The sequence below is a fragment of the Ahaetulla prasina genome, chromosome 10 (assembly GCF_028640845.1).
Source record: "Ahaetulla prasina isolate Xishuangbanna chromosome 10, ASM2864084v1, whole genome shotgun sequence".
NCBI classification, from domain to species: Eukaryota; Metazoa; Chordata; class Lepidosauria; order Squamata; family Colubridae; genus Ahaetulla; species Ahaetulla prasina.
Genome location: NC_080548.1, coordinates 22,545,957 through 22,565,148, shown reverse-complemented (window position 1 = coordinate 22,565,148; position 19,192 = coordinate 22,545,957). Strand labels below are relative to the sequence as shown.

At 48.9% G+C, this 19,192-nt stretch overlaps 1 protein-coding gene across 3 annotated transcripts in view; it reads right to left on the bottom strand.

The window, feature by feature from the left end:
* The window catches only part of KMT2B (lysine methyltransferase 2B), a 73,733-nt gene that overhangs the window by 13,524 nt on the left and 41,017 nt on the right, over positions 1-19,192 (bottom strand). For all 3 annotated transcript variants that reach the window (XM_058195369.1, XM_058195371.1, XM_058195370.1), the window contains exons 15-28: positions 18,447-18,560; positions 16,343-16,527; positions 14,839-14,931; positions 14,663-14,752; positions 13,325-13,398; positions 12,582-12,706; positions 11,410-11,513; positions 8,920-9,057; positions 7,402-7,560; positions 6,977-7,097; positions 4,735-4,813; positions 3,502-3,662; positions 2,368-2,583; positions 302-1,823 (exon numbers count right to left, since the gene is read on the bottom strand). In XM_058195369.1, coding sequence (XP_058051352.1) covers positions 302-1,823; positions 2,368-2,583; positions 3,502-3,662; positions 4,735-4,813; positions 6,977-7,097; positions 7,402-7,560; positions 8,920-9,057; positions 11,410-11,513; positions 12,582-12,706; positions 13,325-13,398; positions 14,663-14,752; positions 14,839-14,931; positions 16,343-16,527; positions 18,447-18,560 — 3,181 coding nt within the window. The remainder of the gene's footprint in view (positions 1-301; positions 1,824-2,367; positions 2,584-3,501; positions 3,663-4,734; positions 4,814-6,976; positions 7,098-7,401; positions 7,561-8,919; positions 9,058-11,409; positions 11,514-12,581; positions 12,707-13,324; positions 13,399-14,662; positions 14,753-14,838; positions 14,932-16,342; positions 16,528-18,446; positions 18,561-19,192) is intronic.

Genomic DNA, 19,192 nt, shown 5'->3' with positions numbered 1-19,192 from the left:
TCAGAGAACTGGTAAATGCCATCTCTGGCTGGCCCCGCACCCATCGATTCTCTGTCTCCTGAGTCCCAGCTGATCGGGAGGAAATGGGGATTTTGCAGTATCCGTCCGCTGCCACGCCCAAGCCACGCCCACCAAGCCAGTAGTAAAAAAATTTGGAATCCCACCACTGCCATTGTAGCATGCTCTCCTTGGATCTGCTGGCTCTTCGTTACCAAACCATGTGCAGTTTTGGATTTCAACACAACGTCTATGTATTTAACATGGGAGAAACAGAAAAGGGATCTAAGATGCCTATACTTACCCAGAACCCATTGTACTGCCAGAAATGCAATTATTTGCCAAGTGATCAGGAGTAACCGTTGGGGATATAGGAGGGAGCTCCTCGTCGTTAACTCCGTCCACTTTCATCTTCTTGACGGGCACATTTCCGACAAAGGTGGAAACTCTCTTGACCCGGATGGCTGGGCGAGGGCCGGGCAAAGACACCAAGCCAGGGATGCTAATCACGCCAGAATTCATGGCAACGGGCTGAAGAAGACAAGTCTGCTGGAGTCCCAGGGAAGGTGTCACCAGAGCTGGGGTACTCAGTGCCAACTGCCCACCACCAACAGCCTGAGATGTGGTGCCCATCACGTTCATCATGGGTACCATACTAAGTACCGGGCCCCGGATCGTCCAAGTGGGCAAGGGGTTAGGAGTCAGGCCCAGAGGTGCCCGCAGAATGACCGTGCCAAGGTTGGGAGCAGCGGACATCGGCATGGGGTTTGGCTTGGAAGCCTGCTCCCCGTCTTGAGTGGCCAACGGGCTTTCGTCGCCTTGAACTTTCATGCACACCTGGGCCAGCTTGTTCACCAGAATGATTCTGGAATTGGACTTTTGTGCCTCTGGTCCCAGCACTGTTGTCACTTCAGGGCTGGAGGGCACTTGGGCACAGCCGAGGGTTAAGGTTGGAGCTGGATCCGGAGCAGGGCTGGGATGGGCTGACTCAGTGCCGTTGAGGCTGGCAGAGGTAGGAGGTGCCAGTGGCAGTGGCATTGGGCTGAGGCAAGAAGGGGGGCTGGCCTTGCTCTCGGGGGCGTCCATGTTCTTCAGCACAAAGTCCACAATGTCCGAGGGCAAGTCCTCTGGAGCTGGAGTGGGGCCCGCCAGCTCTCGCTCGACCCTCGGCTCGGGCTGCTTGCCCTTGGTGGAAGGGTGTCCCCCCGTTGCGTCCGCCTCACTGTCAGTGCCATCGTCTATACCATCAAGCTGGTGGATATGGGGCAGCGGGAGGTCCAGCGGGTAAGGCGGCAGAGGTGGGTCTCGGGTCACCACTGTACGCGGGAAGCGGAAGTAGCGGCCGGCCTCTCCTTCCTCCTCACTCTCGCCGTCGCCCAGCCCATCTAACTGGGGCAGGCCCAAGCTGGGTGAAGGGGGACATGTCCGTGGCCCTCCCAACTCTTCTTCCTGGAAAGGCTCATCCAGAAGGCTGTCGTCAAATTCCAAGTCGGAGACGTTGAGCTCAAAGGCCAGCTCTGGCGGCACAGGGGGGGACGAGGGAGGGGGTGAGGTAGCTACGGGCCGCTGCTCATCACACCCGGCTGAGGTAGAAGGATGCCTGAAGCCGTTCCCAGCTGTGGGGTAGTCTGGGAGGGGTGGCATTGCCCTGAGAGAGGTGCTGGGGGGGCTAGTCCTGCTAGCAGGGGCTTGGGGTGGGAGAGGGGACCGGCGGGGACGAGCGTTGCTGCTAGGTGACATGGGGCTGAGGCGTTGTGTGCGGCGCGGAGGAGGGAAGTCGGGGTCACCCACAGTCAAGATATGATGGGACATGGATGATGCGCTTCCTGCAAAAAAAAGGGGGAGGGAAAGGGGAAAAAAAGGAGGGGTTAAGAAGAGCGAACGTGCATTGGCTGCTGAGATCTCTTCTGGTCAGGAATGTGCTGTGGACAAAAACTCCCAACCTATCATCCCAGTTTTCAACTCTTCCCCCCACTTCGTTGGGAATTTTAAAAGGTGCCTGTGTGACACTGTTAAAGAGTTAGATAAGGGTCAACAGCAAAGGGCTGGATTTAGTTGTCTTACAGCTATGCAGGGATTCTAGGCTGATCCCCCTTTTCATTCCACCTCCAGGTTCTGCCATCCCTTCTCCTACAATTGGGATGGGATGAGCCTAGCGTTGTGTTTCACATGCAACCAACCCTGGATTGTGGTCTAACGCAATGAATGAATCCAAGTCATTGTGGCTCAATCGGAAAACTAAAAAGGAAAATGAGACCCTCATCGCTTCTGTGCTACCTCTCTGTGAATTGTTTTGTCCCAGGAGTTGGTTCAAGAGCGCAACCCTTGATTTTTAAAACCCCCTATGGATGTGGATTGCCAAGTACCCACCGGGAGAAGGCAATGGGCGGGACGACACCCCGCTTAGGGGCCGGCGGGTAGGGGAGTAGTTGGGCACTTTGATGCGAGCTCCAGTGAGAGGTTTAGGCTTGGAGACAGCAGGCTCTGGAGGTGGCAGAGGTCCTGGGTTCTGCGCTGGAGAGTGGCGCTCCAGTGGTGGTAGAGGAGAAGGTGCCTCCTGAAGTGGCTTGTCTCTGAGGTTAGGGTCTGAAAACAGAGAACATGTCAGAAGTAGAAACCAGAAGCAGTGGGACCCTGGGACCTGAAATGGCTAAGGGGTGAGGACCTTAACCAGACTTTGATTAGTGACATGTTACTTGTAAGTTCAAGTTAATAAACCTCCAGGTTTATGATGCCACTCCAGATCCTGGCTGATGGAGTGTAGAGATTAACGAAGGTATCTTTGGCAGAGCTAGCCAAAATGGGCTGAAGCCATTTTGTCCAGAACAACAAGATAATGTTAAGGCACTGATGATGTTATCTTCATCTTTGGATGAAGAGGTTGTAGAAAAAATGCTTTTAAAAGGCTCTGACGATCCCAGCTGAATTGCCTGATCATCAGAGCCTTTTAAAAGCATTTTTTTTACAACCTCTTCAGCCAAAGAGGTTGTAGAAAAAATGCTATTAAAAGTAAAAAAAAAAGTTGGCCATGCCCATCCAACTCACATTACTCCCCCATCAAGCCACGCCCACAAAACCAGCAATAATGAATTTTACATTTTTTTTTTTTTTTGTTTACATTTATACCCCGCCCTTCTCCGAAGACTCAGGGCGGCTTACAATGTATAGGGCAATAGTCTCATTCTATTTGTATATATTTTACAAAGTCAACTTATTGCCCCCCCAACAATCTGGGTCCTCATTTTACCTACCTTATAAAGGATGGAAGGCTGAGTCAACCTTGGGCCGGGCTCGAACCTGCAGTAATTGCAGGCTTTGTGTTCTTAATAACAGGCCTTAATAACAGGCCTTACCAGGCAGAGCTAAACCGGCCCTGCTCCACTGCTCCAATCCTCTGTCTCCCCTCATGAAGGGATACAGAAAATCCTCTGCTGCATTTCTGCATGAGATGAAAAAGTAAAATGCAAAAGCAGGCTCGAAACAAAAGGCCCAGACCAGACTTACCTACAGGGGCAGCAGGACTGTGCACAATCGTATGGTTCTCTTCCTGCATTCCTGAGGCATCTGGCTCTTCTTGGCTCAGCTTTGGCCGATACTCCAGGACCCGGCATGTATAGCCACACCGCTTACGGGCATCCACTGTGCTCCAATATAATCTGGAACATCTGATGGGGATATGTTCAGAAGGAAGCAAAGGATCTCTGCACCTTCTCAGTCTAAGCAGCAGGAGGCCTATGAATCAGGCCCCTTCCTGCTTAAGAGAAGAGGTGGGCAACCTGCAAATCCCTAAGAAGCCCTAAAGACTATCGTTGGAATTTTGTAGCAAGGTTTCCTGCCACCGGGAGAGAAAGAAAATAATTTTTTAAGATCCTGCAAAATGATTCAATATGATAATCAAGCTTTAAGCTCATTTTATGTTCTAAGACAAGCTTAAAGTATTTTTTTTTTTTAAAAAAAGGATCTCCAACATGCCACAAAACTGGAAGGGCAGAATTTAAAAATAAAAATAAATCTTGGTCCTATTCCATTAGGAAAAAAAATATCCCATCAAATGCTACCAGAAGTGTGCCCTTCCCTGTCTAAAGGACATTCACCCTTTTCCAACCTGGTACCCTTCTAGAGGTGTATAGCAATAGCACTTAAGACTTATATACCGCTTCACAGTGCTTTACAACCCTCTCTAAGCGGTTTACAGAGTCAGTGTATTGCCCCCAACAATCTGGGTCCTCATTTTACCCACCTTGGAAGAATAGAAGGCTGAGTCCACCCTGAGCCTGGTGAGATTCAAACTGCCAAATTGTAGGCAGCCAGCAGAAGTAGCCTGCAGTACTGCGTTCTAACCACTGCGCCACCCATGGCTCTCTATGATTACATCTCACAGCATTCTAGCTAATGTAGCCATTCAGGGAGCTTTTTAGAGGCTGGGTGAAGAAGCATCTTTAGCTAACACATCTGCTATACAGGTAGTCCTCGAGTTATGACCATAATGGGGCATACCCAACGCAGTCATAAAAGGGATTGGTCAGGTGACCGGCCTCATTTTAGGACCTTTGTTGCGGCAGTCGTTAAGCAAGCCAAGTAAATGCTAGCTTTTGGCAAAACTGCCATAAAACGCAGTCACGTGACCACAGTATATGCATGCACATATAACCCCATGTCAAAATTCTGGCTCTTTTAGGATCCCACTAAAGAATGGAGCATGACACTGCAAACAACAACTTGGAAGTAGTTACTCACTGGTAGCCGACAGGTAAAAGCCGTCCCTCACATTCGGACAAGTCCGTCAGCATCCCCAAGCTGTCGATCTTCATGGAGCCTGGTGGCAGAGATAAGATTTGGGAAGTCATCAAGGCTCGTCAAGCAGGAGAAGAATCCAACACGCTTCACCAACTGGGCAAAAGTCCTGTGAAATTCTTGCTGTGGGAGTCTCTGGTTTTCCATGGGGCTCGCCCCCAAAAAAGTCCCGGTGGGTGGTGGCCCATGGAAATAAATGGGGTGGGTGGGCGGGCAGGATGAGAAGGACGGGCGAGAGCTTTCTACCTCAGACTAGCCATGATGGTAAATGCTGCAGGGCAAATACGAAGAGAGAAAGCAGCTGCCTGGTGGATCATCAGGCCGCTGGTTCATCGAGCTACGTATCGACTACTCTGACTGGCAGATGCTCTCCAAGGTGTCAGGCAGGGGACTTTCCCAGCCCTACCTGGAGATTTGATGGGACTGAACTTGGGACTTTCTGCATGCAAATCAGCTGCTCTACCACTGAGCTACAGCCCTTCCTGCAAAAAGAACATAGGAAGCAGTCTTCAACAGAGTCGGAGCCCTCTGTCATGCTACTCAACACTGCCTGCACTTGTTGGGAGACACTCTCAAGGGGGCAGACTGGGCAGCGTCCCAGCCTTATCCAAAGATGCCAAGACGGATGTTGAGTTAGCCTCTCCCCGTATGCAATGGGGACCCCAATCTCCCCCACCTCGCATTCCCACAAAATGAATTTTGTTCATTTTGCAACATGAATTTAATACCCCCACATGAATTTAATGCCCCCACCCACAAAATTAAACAAAACCCACCTGCAAAATAATTCTGGGTAGTTGAGAACTGAAAGCAGGGGTGAAGGGGTATAATCCCAGGCAGGTGTTTAAAGGGATCTATCCATATATATATATTTTTACAATATTTGGGGACTGTTCTATTTGTGAGTTCATTGTGGTCTAAAAAGAGACTTTAGGATAGATGACGCACAAATTTAAATGTTGATTAAAATATTAAAGGGCCAAACCACATACAATAAAATCAAGAGGGACTGACTTAAGCATGCCCCTTGCCAAAAATAAGAGTAGTTTGAAAAGCCCAAATGAAAATATTTTATCCTGAAACAATATGGTGCACCTTTCAGAATGCCATTCCACAATTGAGGAACTTCTCCAGAGAAGAACTTCTTTTCTGTTCTTCTCTAGATATTACTAGTAATAAGGTAAAGGTAAACGTTCCCCTCACACATATGTGCTAGTCGTTCCTGACTCTAGGGGGCGGTGCTCATCTCCGTTTCAAAGCTGAAGAGCCAGCGCTGTCCGAAAACAACTCCGTGGTCGTGAGGCTGGCATGACTCAATGCCAAAGGCGCACGGAACGCTGTTACCTTCCCACCAAAGGTGGTCCCTATTTTTCTACTTGCATTTTTTAATGTGCTTTCAAACTGCTAGGTTGGCAGAAGCTGGGACAAGTAATGGGAACTCACCCTGTTATGCGGTACTAAGGTGTAATACCATTTAGCAATTTATATACTACTTCACATTGTTTTACAACACTCTCTAAGCTGCTTACAGGGTCAGCCTATTGGCCCCCCAACAATCTGGGTCAACATTTTACCAACCTGAGTTGGTAAGGCTGAGTCAACCTTGAGCCAGTCAAGATCGAATTCTTGGCAGTGAGCAGAGTACTGCCTGAAATTCTGCATTCTAACCACTGTGCCCACCAGGGCTCACTTAAAGACTCACTTAAAGACTGGCTATCAGTGCAGCCCTTGGAAAAAACGTTTCCTTTAATATTCTCATCCACCCTTTCCTATACATATAAAGCCAGGGAAGCCACCAAGACCAGATTTCATTCTAATTCCAGTGATGTCAATCGGTGTCCATAAATTGCTCCCATTCATTTCCATGTGGGGGGAAAAAAAAGGTCTACTAGGGAGTGAAACCTGGTTTTTTCCCCCCAGAAACACATCGCATCTCCTCCAGCATGCAGTGCTCTCAGGTATGGCCCCGTTTTGCTTCTACGCAATCCGAGGATGAGCACTGCCAGAACCGAAGGCATGAACATGAGGGCTGCAGAGACATTTTCAGACCAGGCCTTCTTTACCTCTGAGCCCTTAAATTCATTCCCACGTCCACCACGAGAACCTCCACCTTATGGGAGAAGTAAACTCTGGATCCCAATGCTTCCTTAGCCCACCGGCTACTCGTTCGCCTCCCCTCATGTACCTATCATCATGTGGATGGTATCCGGCTCCAGGCCCACCATAAATTTCCTCTTGAAGCTGATTCCCTCAAAGTCGACATAGACCCGCCGTAGGACATCAAAGCCATCTTCAGCGACAATCTCCTAGAGGAAAGACAGAACGACAGCTTCACACACTGCTTATTCATAATTGTGTCACCGGTACACACACACACACACACACACACACACACAGAGAGAGAGAGAGATAAATGCCACTCTCTTTGCAAATTGCACACCTTATAGAAAACCCAGCTCACTCCTCCAGCTTTCAAAGGCCAGGAGCCACGAAACTCTCCCAGCCGTGACCTTTTAAACCCAGCATTAATGGAAAGTCCTGCATTATCCACTCCTCCCCCCTGGCAATTCTCCTGCCCTCAAACCCCCCCCCTCGCACTCCCCCTTTTACCGTTCCATCCAGGAGGTCAACATGCTTCTGGCAGAAAACTTTTTTGTCCTCCTGGAAAGTACAATGGCAGAGGCGAGCACACATGAAGTGGTAATTACTGAGACAGGCAGAGAGGCAGCAGCCAACCGTGGCCCCAGTGCGTTGACAGTGTTCACAGCGCTGGAGCAGGAAAAGAGAGAGAGGGGGGGAGAGAGAGAGAGAGAGGTCAAGGACAGGCTGGCCATGTCAGTACAGCAGGCCAAAACTACGTAAAAGGCCCAGCAGTTTGCTGTCATCTAATTATTTTTTTTGTAGTGTGCAAAAAAGAGAGACGTATAAGCGCATACTTCTTGTGCTTGCCACACTCTCCTTTCCCTACAATCTCTCCCACACCATGAAGCAAGCCCGGTCAGCTACAAAATTAGGTATGGCATTGGCACTCTCATAGTCCAGCGTTCCCCCAACCTTTCTAGGTTGGTGGCCTAACGCTGGGAGATGGGGGTGGGGGAGAGGGGATGGTTTTGAGCGAATGCGCGCACACAGCTTCATTTGTGCGAGCGGCAGGCACACATGCATACTGCGGGTGCAAGTGGGGCTGAGTGCTGGCACCCACTGCGAGCACCCGCGCCAGCTCATAAGCGTGGACAGCCTGCTGGTTGCAAATAGCCCACGGCCCGGTAGTAGGCTGTGGCCCACAGGTTGGGGAACCTTGTAGTATACTACAGGGGTCCCCCCCCCCACCCGGTCTCAGCATGCCAGAAATCGGACCACGCAAACAAGTGAAGCCCCATCTGCAAGATGCAGGCAACCACATGAAACCACGTTCTCTCCGGTCCGTGGGAAAACCTCTTTCTCCACGGATCTGGGTGCCCAAAAGTTTGGTAGGCCACTGGTCTACTCAACAGATTAACCGAGTTGAAAGGGACCTTGCAGGTCATCTAGTCCAACCCCCTGCACAAGCAGGAGACCCTACATCTGCCTCTACCTAGGATCAAACTCACAACCTCCTGATTGTGAGGCAAGAGCTCCACCTCTAGGCCACTGCAGCTGGGTTAATAGTGCGAGGTCAAGACTCTGAAAATAGAAGGATTCAAAATGGTCTCCCACCCAGAGGATGGCAAGTTTTGCTTTTGTTCAGACCCAAGATGCTGCCTTTTGGATACAACTACACATTTGTTTCGATCCACTTTTGAATCTTTGGAGCTCAGGCAGAATTTACACCAGCACTCCTGTTGGAACCCAGAGCAGATCTTCCAGCAGCTGGGATACTATTCTGTTACCCGACCTGGAAAATCTAGTCTGAACAACAGGTCTAACATAACAATTCTGGTTTTGAGGCCGCCACTCCCATCTCTGGCGCAAGAACCCACATTATAACACTGACATCCTGTACAAAATGTATCAGGATGATAAAAGTGATCTGTAATAAAGCCAAAAATGATTTCAAGGTGTGCTTCCCCTAGAGAGGCCCCATTCTTGCTCCCCCTTCAAATAAGAGGGGAGAAAAGAGAGGGGAGAGCAGGGATGACCCAAACTCACCATCTGCCGGCCCCGAGCCACAGCAGCATGTACGTTCTTCAAGGAGCCATCGTTCTCCTCAAAGACCTCCGCTGACCAGATGGCACAGTTGACGTGAGTCCATTCGTTTTGGCCAATGTACAGCAGCCTCCCTGCGTCCTAGAGGTCGGTGGAGAAGGGATGCGAGTTCGGTTTTGATTTAATACGGTTTGTGAATTCCATAAGGGTCAATTGCCTAGCATTACTGTTAGCCCTCAATTTCACAACATCCTTTCAAAGTTACAGTCGCACTGAGAAAAATGATTTATGACCGTTTTTCATACTTAAGGACCATTGCAGCGTACCTATGGTCGCACGATCAAAATTCGGATGGTTGGCAACCAATTCATCTTTATGATCGTTGCAGTACCCTGGGGTCATGTGATCCCCTTTTTCAGACAAGCAAAGTCAGTGGGGAAACCAGATTCACTTAACAACCGTGTTACTATAACTTAACAACTGCAGTGACTCACTTACCAACCGTGGCAAGAAAAGTTGCAGAATGGGGCAAAACTCACTTAAAAACTGTCTTGCTTAGAAACAAATGTTGGGCTACACTGTGGTGGTTAGTCAAAGTCTACCTGTATGTGTAAACCTGGACATTATGGCTTGTTCAACAGACCATGCAGCAGCAGCAGCAAACCAAATGGTACCCAATCACCTATTTTTTTTTAAAAAAAAAAATTCCAAATGCTATTTATGGAGTTCAAGGGACAGCCAAGGGATGCTAACATGCAATGGTTCCTTCCAACAATGACTACCCTGTTTCCCTGAAAATAAGACCTCCTCTGATAATAAGCCCAATTACACTTTTGAGCGCATACACTAAAATAAGCCTTCCCCTGAAAATAAGCCCTCCCTGAAAATATTTAAACGCAGAGCTGGAAATCAGGTAAGACAGCAAGAGGAGCCCCATTATTATGGGGGCCCATGTGCTCCAAAATAATAAGATCCCCCCGAAAATAAGATCAAGTGCTTATTTCAGGGTTTGAAAAAATATAAGACAGGGTCTTATTTTTGGGGAAAGACGTAGCTTCAGGTTCAGAGATGGCATGCTATGGCATATTATCAGTTGTGGGAGGAGTGATTTGAGACGGTATATCTACACTAGATTCTCAACCTATGGTCTGTGGACCCCTGAGGGGGGGGGCGCGCAATGTCATCATGGGGTGTGTGTGAGGAAGACTTGAAGAAATGTTCTGTTTTAAATCTTGAGTTACCGTATTTTGGGGAGTATAAGATGCACCTTTTTCCTCCCTAAAACGGGGTGAAAATTTAGGTGCGTCTTATACACCGAATGTAGCCCCGCCCATCCACTGGCCCCCCACCCTTTGGCCTCTGCCTCCCAGCAGATTACCTCCTTGCAGCAAGCAGCAAGAAGAAACGGTTCCTTTCAGCTTCAGCACAGCCTAATTAACCTAAGTTGATTGGATCAGCAGAGGATCCGCAAGGAGGTAAATTGCTGGGAGCAGTTTTTTTTTCCCCCCTTGTGCTAATCAAGCTATGCTGAAAACAAAAATGAAAGTAAAGCAGGCTGTTTGCTGCAACGAAGCAAAACTGCTGGGAAGCAGAGGCAGATTTCTTTTTCTTGTTTTCCTCACCAAAAAAAGGTAGGTACGTTTTATAATCCGGAGCGTCTTAAACCCCGAAAAATATGGATAAGTCTTGGGGGTTTATGGCCAGAAAAGATGAAGAATACATGAGAATCACTGTGTCAAGCCTGAATTTGATTGGGGTGTGGGATTGTCTGTTTCCTTGGACATCCTAGCATGAATTCAGCTTGACACAGCTTGGAGCTGGAAGGGGATGGAGCCTTCAGTCAAAACAGCATTCCCAGCTGATGAGTCGGCCACATTCCACCATCTGGCTGACCGGAGGAGAAGGAGGAGAGATGTCGCTGAGCAACCAGCTCCCATCTTGGTTGGACAATGTGACCAATGTTTTGGAAACTGGAGAAACTGAAAACTTATATTGAAGTGAAAAGCCCGGGAATGTTAGTACTGGCTTTTCACCAGTAGTGCCAACAGGATGTATCTAAATAAATTTGATCTTTGAGGAATAGTTATGCCTTGGGAGTTTGATTTATGATGGGTGCATTATTTGGAGCCTGACACACGGTCCCAGAGGTGTTTTTTTCCAAGAGGCAACTGGACTTTCTGGTTTTGAAGACGTTTCGCTTCTCATCCAAGAAGCTTCTTCCGCTCTGACAGGATGGTGGGGGAATGAGGTGAAGAATGAGTCGGAGCGGAAGAAGCTTCATGGATGAGAAGCGAAACATCTTCAAAGGAAAAATGAAGAAAGTCCAGTTACCTCTTGAAAAAAAAACACCTGTGGGGCAACCATGACTTGAAGGACTGAGACTCTCCAGAGACATTGAGAATCACTGATCAGGTCTTTCTTGTAGGATTTCCTGAGGTTGGCCATTCCTAAGAGCCAAGGACTTTGGGATGACCCAGCAGGGTCAACTTTTACCTTGGAAGGAGCATCTCCAAACTGAAGACAGAGAGCACACTGCCTTTTATCCTCAGGGTCCGTCAACGGCTGCTGCGGAGAGACACGTTCTGCATCTTTCCCAGCTGCAAGGAGAGAAAAGGAAAAACATGGGCGTTTGATCTCCATTCCCTACAACCCCTTTAATATTTCCTCAGAGCACGGGAGATCGTCAAAAGGAGGCAGGAACTTCATTCCACAGGAGAAACTCCGGAGTACCTTCAAGCAAAATCAGAAAGACCAGCCTTCTGCCCTTCTAATAGGCCAGACGGATAACTCTCATACTCTTCCGACTGCGTGGTGTTGGGTGGAAAGATGGGAGTTTGTAATCCGGTAATTATCTGCTGGTTGGCCTGATGACCAAATGGGGCAGTTCCATGCTAGAGGTGGTTGGTTGCTTGCTTGCTTGAGTGAGAACAATCGATTGAGTGAAAACAATCAACCAATGGAACAGAAGTTGCCTTCGGAAGTTGTGGGAGCTTCATCACTGGAGGCTTTCAAGAAGAGACTGTGACTTCCATTTGTCAGAAATGGCGTAAAGTCTCCTGCTTGGGCGGCGGGTTGGACTAGATGACCTACAAGGTCATTTCCAACTCTTAATCTGTAAATCTGATGGCAGACTCCACCTTCCCACCCCCGACCCCTTGTACAGCGCTTTCCAGCGCTTTCCACCCGACAGTCTTTTTGGTTATCGCCTTAATGTACTCTCATTGTATCCTTTTTTGTTATTTATTTCATGGTTCTATTCTTTATACTCCTTTCGTTTCCTTCCTTTTAATTGTTTCGACTCTAGATGAGTAGCCCCACAGATAGAGATAGGCAGCAAATGAATTGAACAAATAAACAATAAATATTTGGAGAGGGCTGGATGGCAGAAGGCTGCTATAGAGCAGGGGTCTCCAACCTTGGCAACTTTAAGACTTGTGGACTTAATTCTGGGAGTTGAAGTCGACTAGTCTTAAAGTTGCCAAGGTTGGAGACCCCTGCTATAGAGAGTATTGGAACAGAAATCTGGCTCAATAGAAGGAAGTGTCTATGTATTGGGGAGATACAGGGTGAGAAGAAAGTCCATCTTTTAGCAACTGTTGGCCTGACAGTGTCTGGAAGCAAAGGGGAAAGGCCTGAGCCTTGAGGCCTTCCCATCCAAGCCTTACCTATGTTTTCAGGCCCAGGAGGAGTCAGGTGGCTGTTGGCAGCTGAGCTGACCTCTTGTGGCTGCCTCCACTGAGCATAGATGTGGTCAGAGGAAGGAGGCAGAACTGCATTGGGAAGCATGCCACTATCAGAAGGAGGGGGGGGAGGAGGAAGAAAACAGGAAACCATCAGAAGCTGCAGAGGCTATCCAACAAGATTTCTCAAACAGGTAAGGGCTGCACTAGGCCACCCAACGGTTCCCCTTCGTATCCCTCACTATGGACCAAGCGTCTTGGAATTGAGGAGAGTTACAGGTGAGCAAGAGGTGAAAGGCTGCAGAAATCTCGCTCAAGGGGACTTGCTAACTGCAGTCTGAAACATGCCAGATTCAGCACTGAAAATAAAACACGTTTTTCTTGAATTTGGGCTTTGTTTCCATACTATAGATCACAGGTTCCCAACCCCTGGTCCATGCACCAGGTTCCCAACCCCTGGTCCATGCACCACTACCAGGCCATGGCCCAGGTGGCAGGCGCCATTTGTTCAAATGGCACGTGCGCGCGTGCACAAAACCTTGCCCTTCCCCTCCGCCAGTCTGCAGAGTCAGAAAGGTTGGGGACCGCAATTAATTTGATGCAGAGATTTCATCTTATGGTGTAACCAAGGGAACCTCTGCTTCCAACAACCCCAGTTTGATAAGATTCCACATCACCCAATATGACTTTGGAAAAGTCTTCCATATTGTTTGGTTCCGAGCACTCACTTGGGAAGGGAGCTGTTGCGGGTCCAGTGCTTCGCGTCCAGAACATCAAACCAACTGAAATACTTTCCCATCAGCTGGAAAGACAAAGACAGAGCTGTTTGTCAGAAGGCTATGCAGACAGGCAGCAGTTCCCATGAAGCAAAACAAAACCAAGAACTCAGGGGTGAAATGCTCCTGTTTTGGACCGGATCGCCTGATCCGGTAGTGACAGCGGCGGGTGGTTCGGAGAACTGGTAGCAAAAATCCCTGGCCCCCCCCATGCCCAGCTGAGCCGTGTGATCATGAGAGACTTTTTTTTTAACTTTTAAATGCATTTTTTCTTCGACCGAAAAAATGCTTTTAAAAGTAAAAAAAAAAAAAAGCCTCTCATGATCGCATGGCTCAGCTGGGATAGTCAGAGGAGCCTTTTAAAAGCATTTTTTCTACAAAATGCTTTTAAAAGTAAAAAAAAAAAAAAGTTGGCCACACCAACCCAGTCACATTACCCCACCACCACCAAACCACACCCACAAAACCGGTAGTAACAAATTTTACATTTCACCTCTGCAAGAACTACATTCCAAACTCAGGACAAAAACTTGCAAACCCAGGATATACTGACTTCCAAACCTGAAATGCAGTCCAGGCAGCTGTTCTAACTTGGAACAGTTTGCCGAACCCTGACAGAGGTTATACATAGCTATAGGAGAGAAGGTATGTGAGGCCAAGGTGGAACAGATACTGTTCTGTCCTCCCTCGCCTCCGTCCGAGTGATGGCTTAATTAGCCGGCACTATCAGCTCTGGCAGCAGAATAGCCAGTGTCTGCCAAGAACCTCCATTATCACACTGGTGAGTCACCTAGTAACAAACTTCAGCTCTTAATCAGTGGATTTGCCTGTTACAAAGAGACACAGCAGCTTTTGCTGCCTTTTATATCCTGTGGGGTGTGGCTCCATGACTCAGCACTTCTTGGGCCTGCCCCACCCTTGCTTCTGTTGTTCCCTCCTCTCCTGCCTACGAAGCCTAGGGTTCAACCAAGCCTGATTGCCATCAGCTGGGTCTGGAGGCGTGGCCTGGGGGGAGAAAGAGTCAGGGGACGGAGGCCTCGTTATCTCCTCCACCTGGCCTGCTTCTGGCTCCTGAAGCTGAGCCAGGCAAAGCCGGCGCTCCCAAGGTAAGTCCTGATGGCCCTTCCCCCTCACTGTCCAAGTCACTTTCTGGCAGCAGGGCCGACTCGGGGGGGGGGGGGGGGGGCGCAGACACAACAGATACTCTATGCATACATACATACTCACTTTAACCCTTATGTCAATTAAATCAATTCAAGAGAGCATCTTCCGCCACCAACAGGTGAGTACCTCAATGTAGAGTTCCTTTGCAGAGGAGGTGACCTGTTCTTCCTCCGTTTGTCCCAATAGGACGCCCACTATGTCCTCATTGAAGCTGTGCTGCAGAGAGAGAAAAAGCTCAATGGAGGTCATGAGTAGCTCCCGCTCTCCAGTTTTTGGCCCGTGATGCTTTTCTCCACACTCACCACGGACGAGTAATGTCCCTGTTCAAAGAGCTTGTTGATGGTGCGTAGGTCACAGGGCCGGAGGTGAACCTTCACGCCATCATCCGGACAGCACTGCAGAGAGCAAACAGGTGAGGAAAAGGTGCTGCTGCTGCTGCTGTCGTGCGGGTTACAACTTCTACCTGCTGCCCACATGCCATGTTCTCCTAGGACTGTGATGGCAAACTATGGCACGCATGCCCGAGGTGGCACATGGAGCCATGTCACTTGGCACACATGGTGTCGCTTGTTCCTCTTACGGGTTTCTGATGGCGCACGCGCACGCAACGATCAACCGGCCTTTGTGCATGTGGCAGTGCCGGAAACTGGAAGAGCTGGTCTGATCGGCAGAGCTCGGTGCGTGCGCATGCGTGGCAGTAACCGGAAGACTTTCTGGCCGGCGCACATGTGCGTGCCGGAAACCGGAAGTACCTTGGGCAGTTCTTCTTCCTGCTTGTGCCGGAAACTGGAAGGCCCCCTGGGCAGTTCCTCTTCCTTGTTGTGGCCCTGACGAACACACGCAAAATGCTCCCTTTTCGGTACTTGGTGCCAAAAAGGTTCGCCATCACTGTCCTAGGACAAGTGTTGTGGCCCGTTGGCTGCCAGCAGAGCTAGCTGCAGAGTCAGATGATGAGGAGGTTGAGGGAGAGCCTGGGCCGGCTTCGGAGCCTTTGGAAGGCTCTGATAAGGAAACAGCATCAGAGGCAGAGCCGGGGCCTTCTGTCCTCCCCCAGGTGGAGAGGCAGCTGTCTTCGGGGCTTGAGCTGAGTGAGGGGGAGGAATAGATGGGGCCCATCCCCAGATGCATATACACGCAGAGAGGAAAAGAGAGGAGAGCAAAGGAAAACAGTAAGCCGGCTCTCAGGGAGAGGCAGACGATAACCAGCCCCTCCCTGGCTACAAAATAAATAGGAGGGGTTTGGGAGTGGCCAGTTGTCACAGACAACCGTTCGTTTCCACTGTACAGCAAGCAATTCTGATTTCTTGGCTAAACCCAGGTTTGTTGGGAACTAATTAAATTTGATTTTTTGGTGGCTCATCACATAAAAGCAAACAACAGATATACAAAGAGCATGGGATGATAACAATAACGAGATGGCAGAACCAATCCACCAGAGAAACAAATTGTACGTTCCAGGGGTGGGCTTCAAAAACTTTAGCAAGGGGTTCTCTGCCCAGTTGCTGGGTGGGCGTGGCCATGGTGAGCGTGGCCTAGTCGGCTTCTTGCACCACGGCGGCGGTGTGTGTGCACGATTTTGCCCTCCCCGGGCTCCGGAGGCTTTCTTCGAGCCACCGGGAGGGTGAAAACAGCCTCCCCAGGCTCCGGAGGCCCCTTGGAGCTTCCCAGACATCTGGTATACACTTACCTGCATCTAAAATGGGCTATTCTATTCTATTCTATTGAACAAAAAGAAATTTTGTTGGGAGAAGAAAGAAAGGAAAAGAGAGAAGAGGTGCTCCCACACGGATGTCCCAGAAACCATACCTGTGCACACTGCATCAGTGGCGCCACGCACTTGGAGCTTAGCAACCCTTGCAACACTTGCCGCAGTCCCTTGCGCAGCTCTGAGTTAAGGACCTCTCGCCACTTGGTCTTGTCGCTGCCACAGCAGGGTCGGCATGCATAGACCACGCTCTCCGGCAAGTTAGACAAGATCTCATAGCCCTCGTCTGGAAGAGACAGGAAAGGAGGACATCTCTCATGCTCATTCTTGGTTGATTGACACTCCATTTTTTTCCCCCCAGGTCTTCTTACTGTTGTGCCTCGTCCGCTTTCCCCGCAGCCGGGGCCTTCTTATCTGCTTCCGAACGCTGAGGAATGTCCTAGCATGCCTCCCGGCCCCAGCCCTGGCTCCATGCCCAGACAGGCTGAGGAAGAAGAAGCGCCTCCAGCCCCCAGCCCTGGCTCCATGCCCAGGCAAACGGAGCAACTAGACCCCTCCCTCTCCCCCACAGCATGTGAGCCTGAGGAAGGTCAATTACCAACAGCTGCAAACTGAAGTGACCCTCGCTTCAGGAGAATTGATAAGCGGCGTCAACAGAAGGAAGGGAGGGGCAGGCCGGGATAAGTGCTGAGTGATGGAGCCACACCCCATGGCCTATATAAAGGATCTGCTTTCTGACATTCTCTGAGTCAGGCAAAGTCTACCTTATCTTGCTGAAATCACTTTCTGGTCTCCTGCCTGCCTTGAGAACTTTGCTAGAACTGCAGAGGCACGCCTGATTCGGATTTCCCTGACCCGGCCATCAGCGGAGGAGTGGGACACGACACTTACAACGGCTTGTCATACTAAGCTGCATTTATGCTCTACAAAATCCAGCTGGGGAAACCCCCCCCCCAAGGAAGGGAAAACACCACAAAGGACCCACAATTCTAAAACAAAACAAAATAACCCCTGCTGCAACTCTTCTGATGCCACTGAAGGTTTTCCGTACACATGCAGGTAGTCCTCGATTTACAACAGTTCCTTTAGTGACCGTTCAAAGTTACAATGGCATTGAAAAATGTGACTTACGACCGTTTATCAGTTAAGACCGTTGCAGCATCCCCAGGGTCACGTGATCCCCTTTTTGCGACCTTCCGACAAGCAAAGTCAATGGGGGAAGTCAGCTTCACTTAACAACTACGTTACTAACGTATCAGCTGCAATGATTCATTAAATATGGCAAAGAAAGGTCGTAAAATGGGGCGAGACTCCCTTAACAAATGTCTCGCTTAACAACAGAAATTTTGGGCTCCAATGTGGCCGTAAGTTGAGGACTACCTGTAATATCTGGATTCAGATTTTATGCTAAGTTTCGTGCAATGTCTAAAATGAACGGTGACTTTGAAAACTATCGTTTATGATCTAATCCAGGGGTCTGGATGGCAACTTTAAAGCCTGGCGGACTTCAACTTCCAGAATTCCCCAAAGTAAAGCTGGCTGGGGAATTCTGAGAGTTGAAGTCCTCCAGGCTTAAAGTTGCCAAGGTTGGAGACCCCTGGATCAGATCATAAACGATAGTTTTCAAAGTCACCGTTCATTTTAGACATTGCACGAAACTTAGCATAAAATCTGAATCCAGATATTACAGGTAGTCCTCAACTTACGGCCACATTGGAGCCCAATGTGTTGGAGACCCCTGTTGAATACCCTGGTTAAAATAATAGTGCAGGGATGTCAAACTCAATTTCATTGAGGGCCGCATCAGGACTGTGGTTGACTTTGGAGGGGGCAACTGGGGGGGGGGGGGGATGGCCATCTTGACACCACTCCCCAAACTGCCGGCATGTTTCCTCTTCGCATTGGGCAGACCGGGCTGAAGCCAGGCTGGCCTGATCTTTCCTCTTCGCACTGGGTAGACTAGGATGGCCCCGTGGGCCAGATCCGACCACATTGCAGGCTGGATCTGGCCCACGGGCCTTGAGTTTGACACCCCTGTAATAGTATAATGAGCGAAGCCAGTCTGGAAGAGATTTTGATGTTAACAACAATGAGATCCATCTTCTTAGGCCTAGCCCTAGTTCCATTCAAAATGTGGATGGTCAACAAAAATGCTTGTCCCTAGTCAGCCTCCTGAACTAAACCATGTTGCTCCAGACCACAAACCTGAAAGTCCCTCGCACTTGGCATGAACCCAGTGGTCGCACTTGGCACACTGCATCATCTTGCTCTCGTAGTCATTGTCTTCGTAACAGTGCAAGCAGATTGGGCAGTAGTTCCCTGCATGAGGAAGAGAGGCCGCATGAAGAGATACGATGAACCCGTCCAGCTTTTGAAACAAATGTTAAGATTTCAACATTTGCTCCACTGATACCCTGTACCTCAATATCCAAACACTATTCAGTTAGCAAAAAAACTGAAACGCCTATAAAAACAGAACAGAAGCTGCTGGCCATAAAGCAGAATTATAACTGTGCCTCAGTGTAGAAACAGAACGAAACTAAAATGCCTGAAAGGTTAAAAAATTAAACCATTTTTTTAAAAATAGTGTGGAATGGAGAAAATGTGGGCTAGAACTGAGGAGACAGAGCTTGAAGTCTATTCTTTTTTTTTATGTACATATAATGGTCATTGAAACGTTTAAACCAGCAGATTAAAAACCAATACGAAGTAATATAAAGTAAGGGGAAAAAAAGAAAAAGAAATAAATCAAGGGGGGGAAAAGCAAAAACTGCTAGAAAAAAAGGTGAAGAAAAACAAAAAGCAGCTTCCGATATTCTTCACAGCAGTTATAAGCCCAGATATATTTTAATCTCTCTGAAGTTACATCGTTCTGGTTCAAGTCAGTGGTGAAATGTAAAATCTGTTACTACCTGTTCTGTGGGCGTGGCTTGGTGGTGGTGGGGTAATGT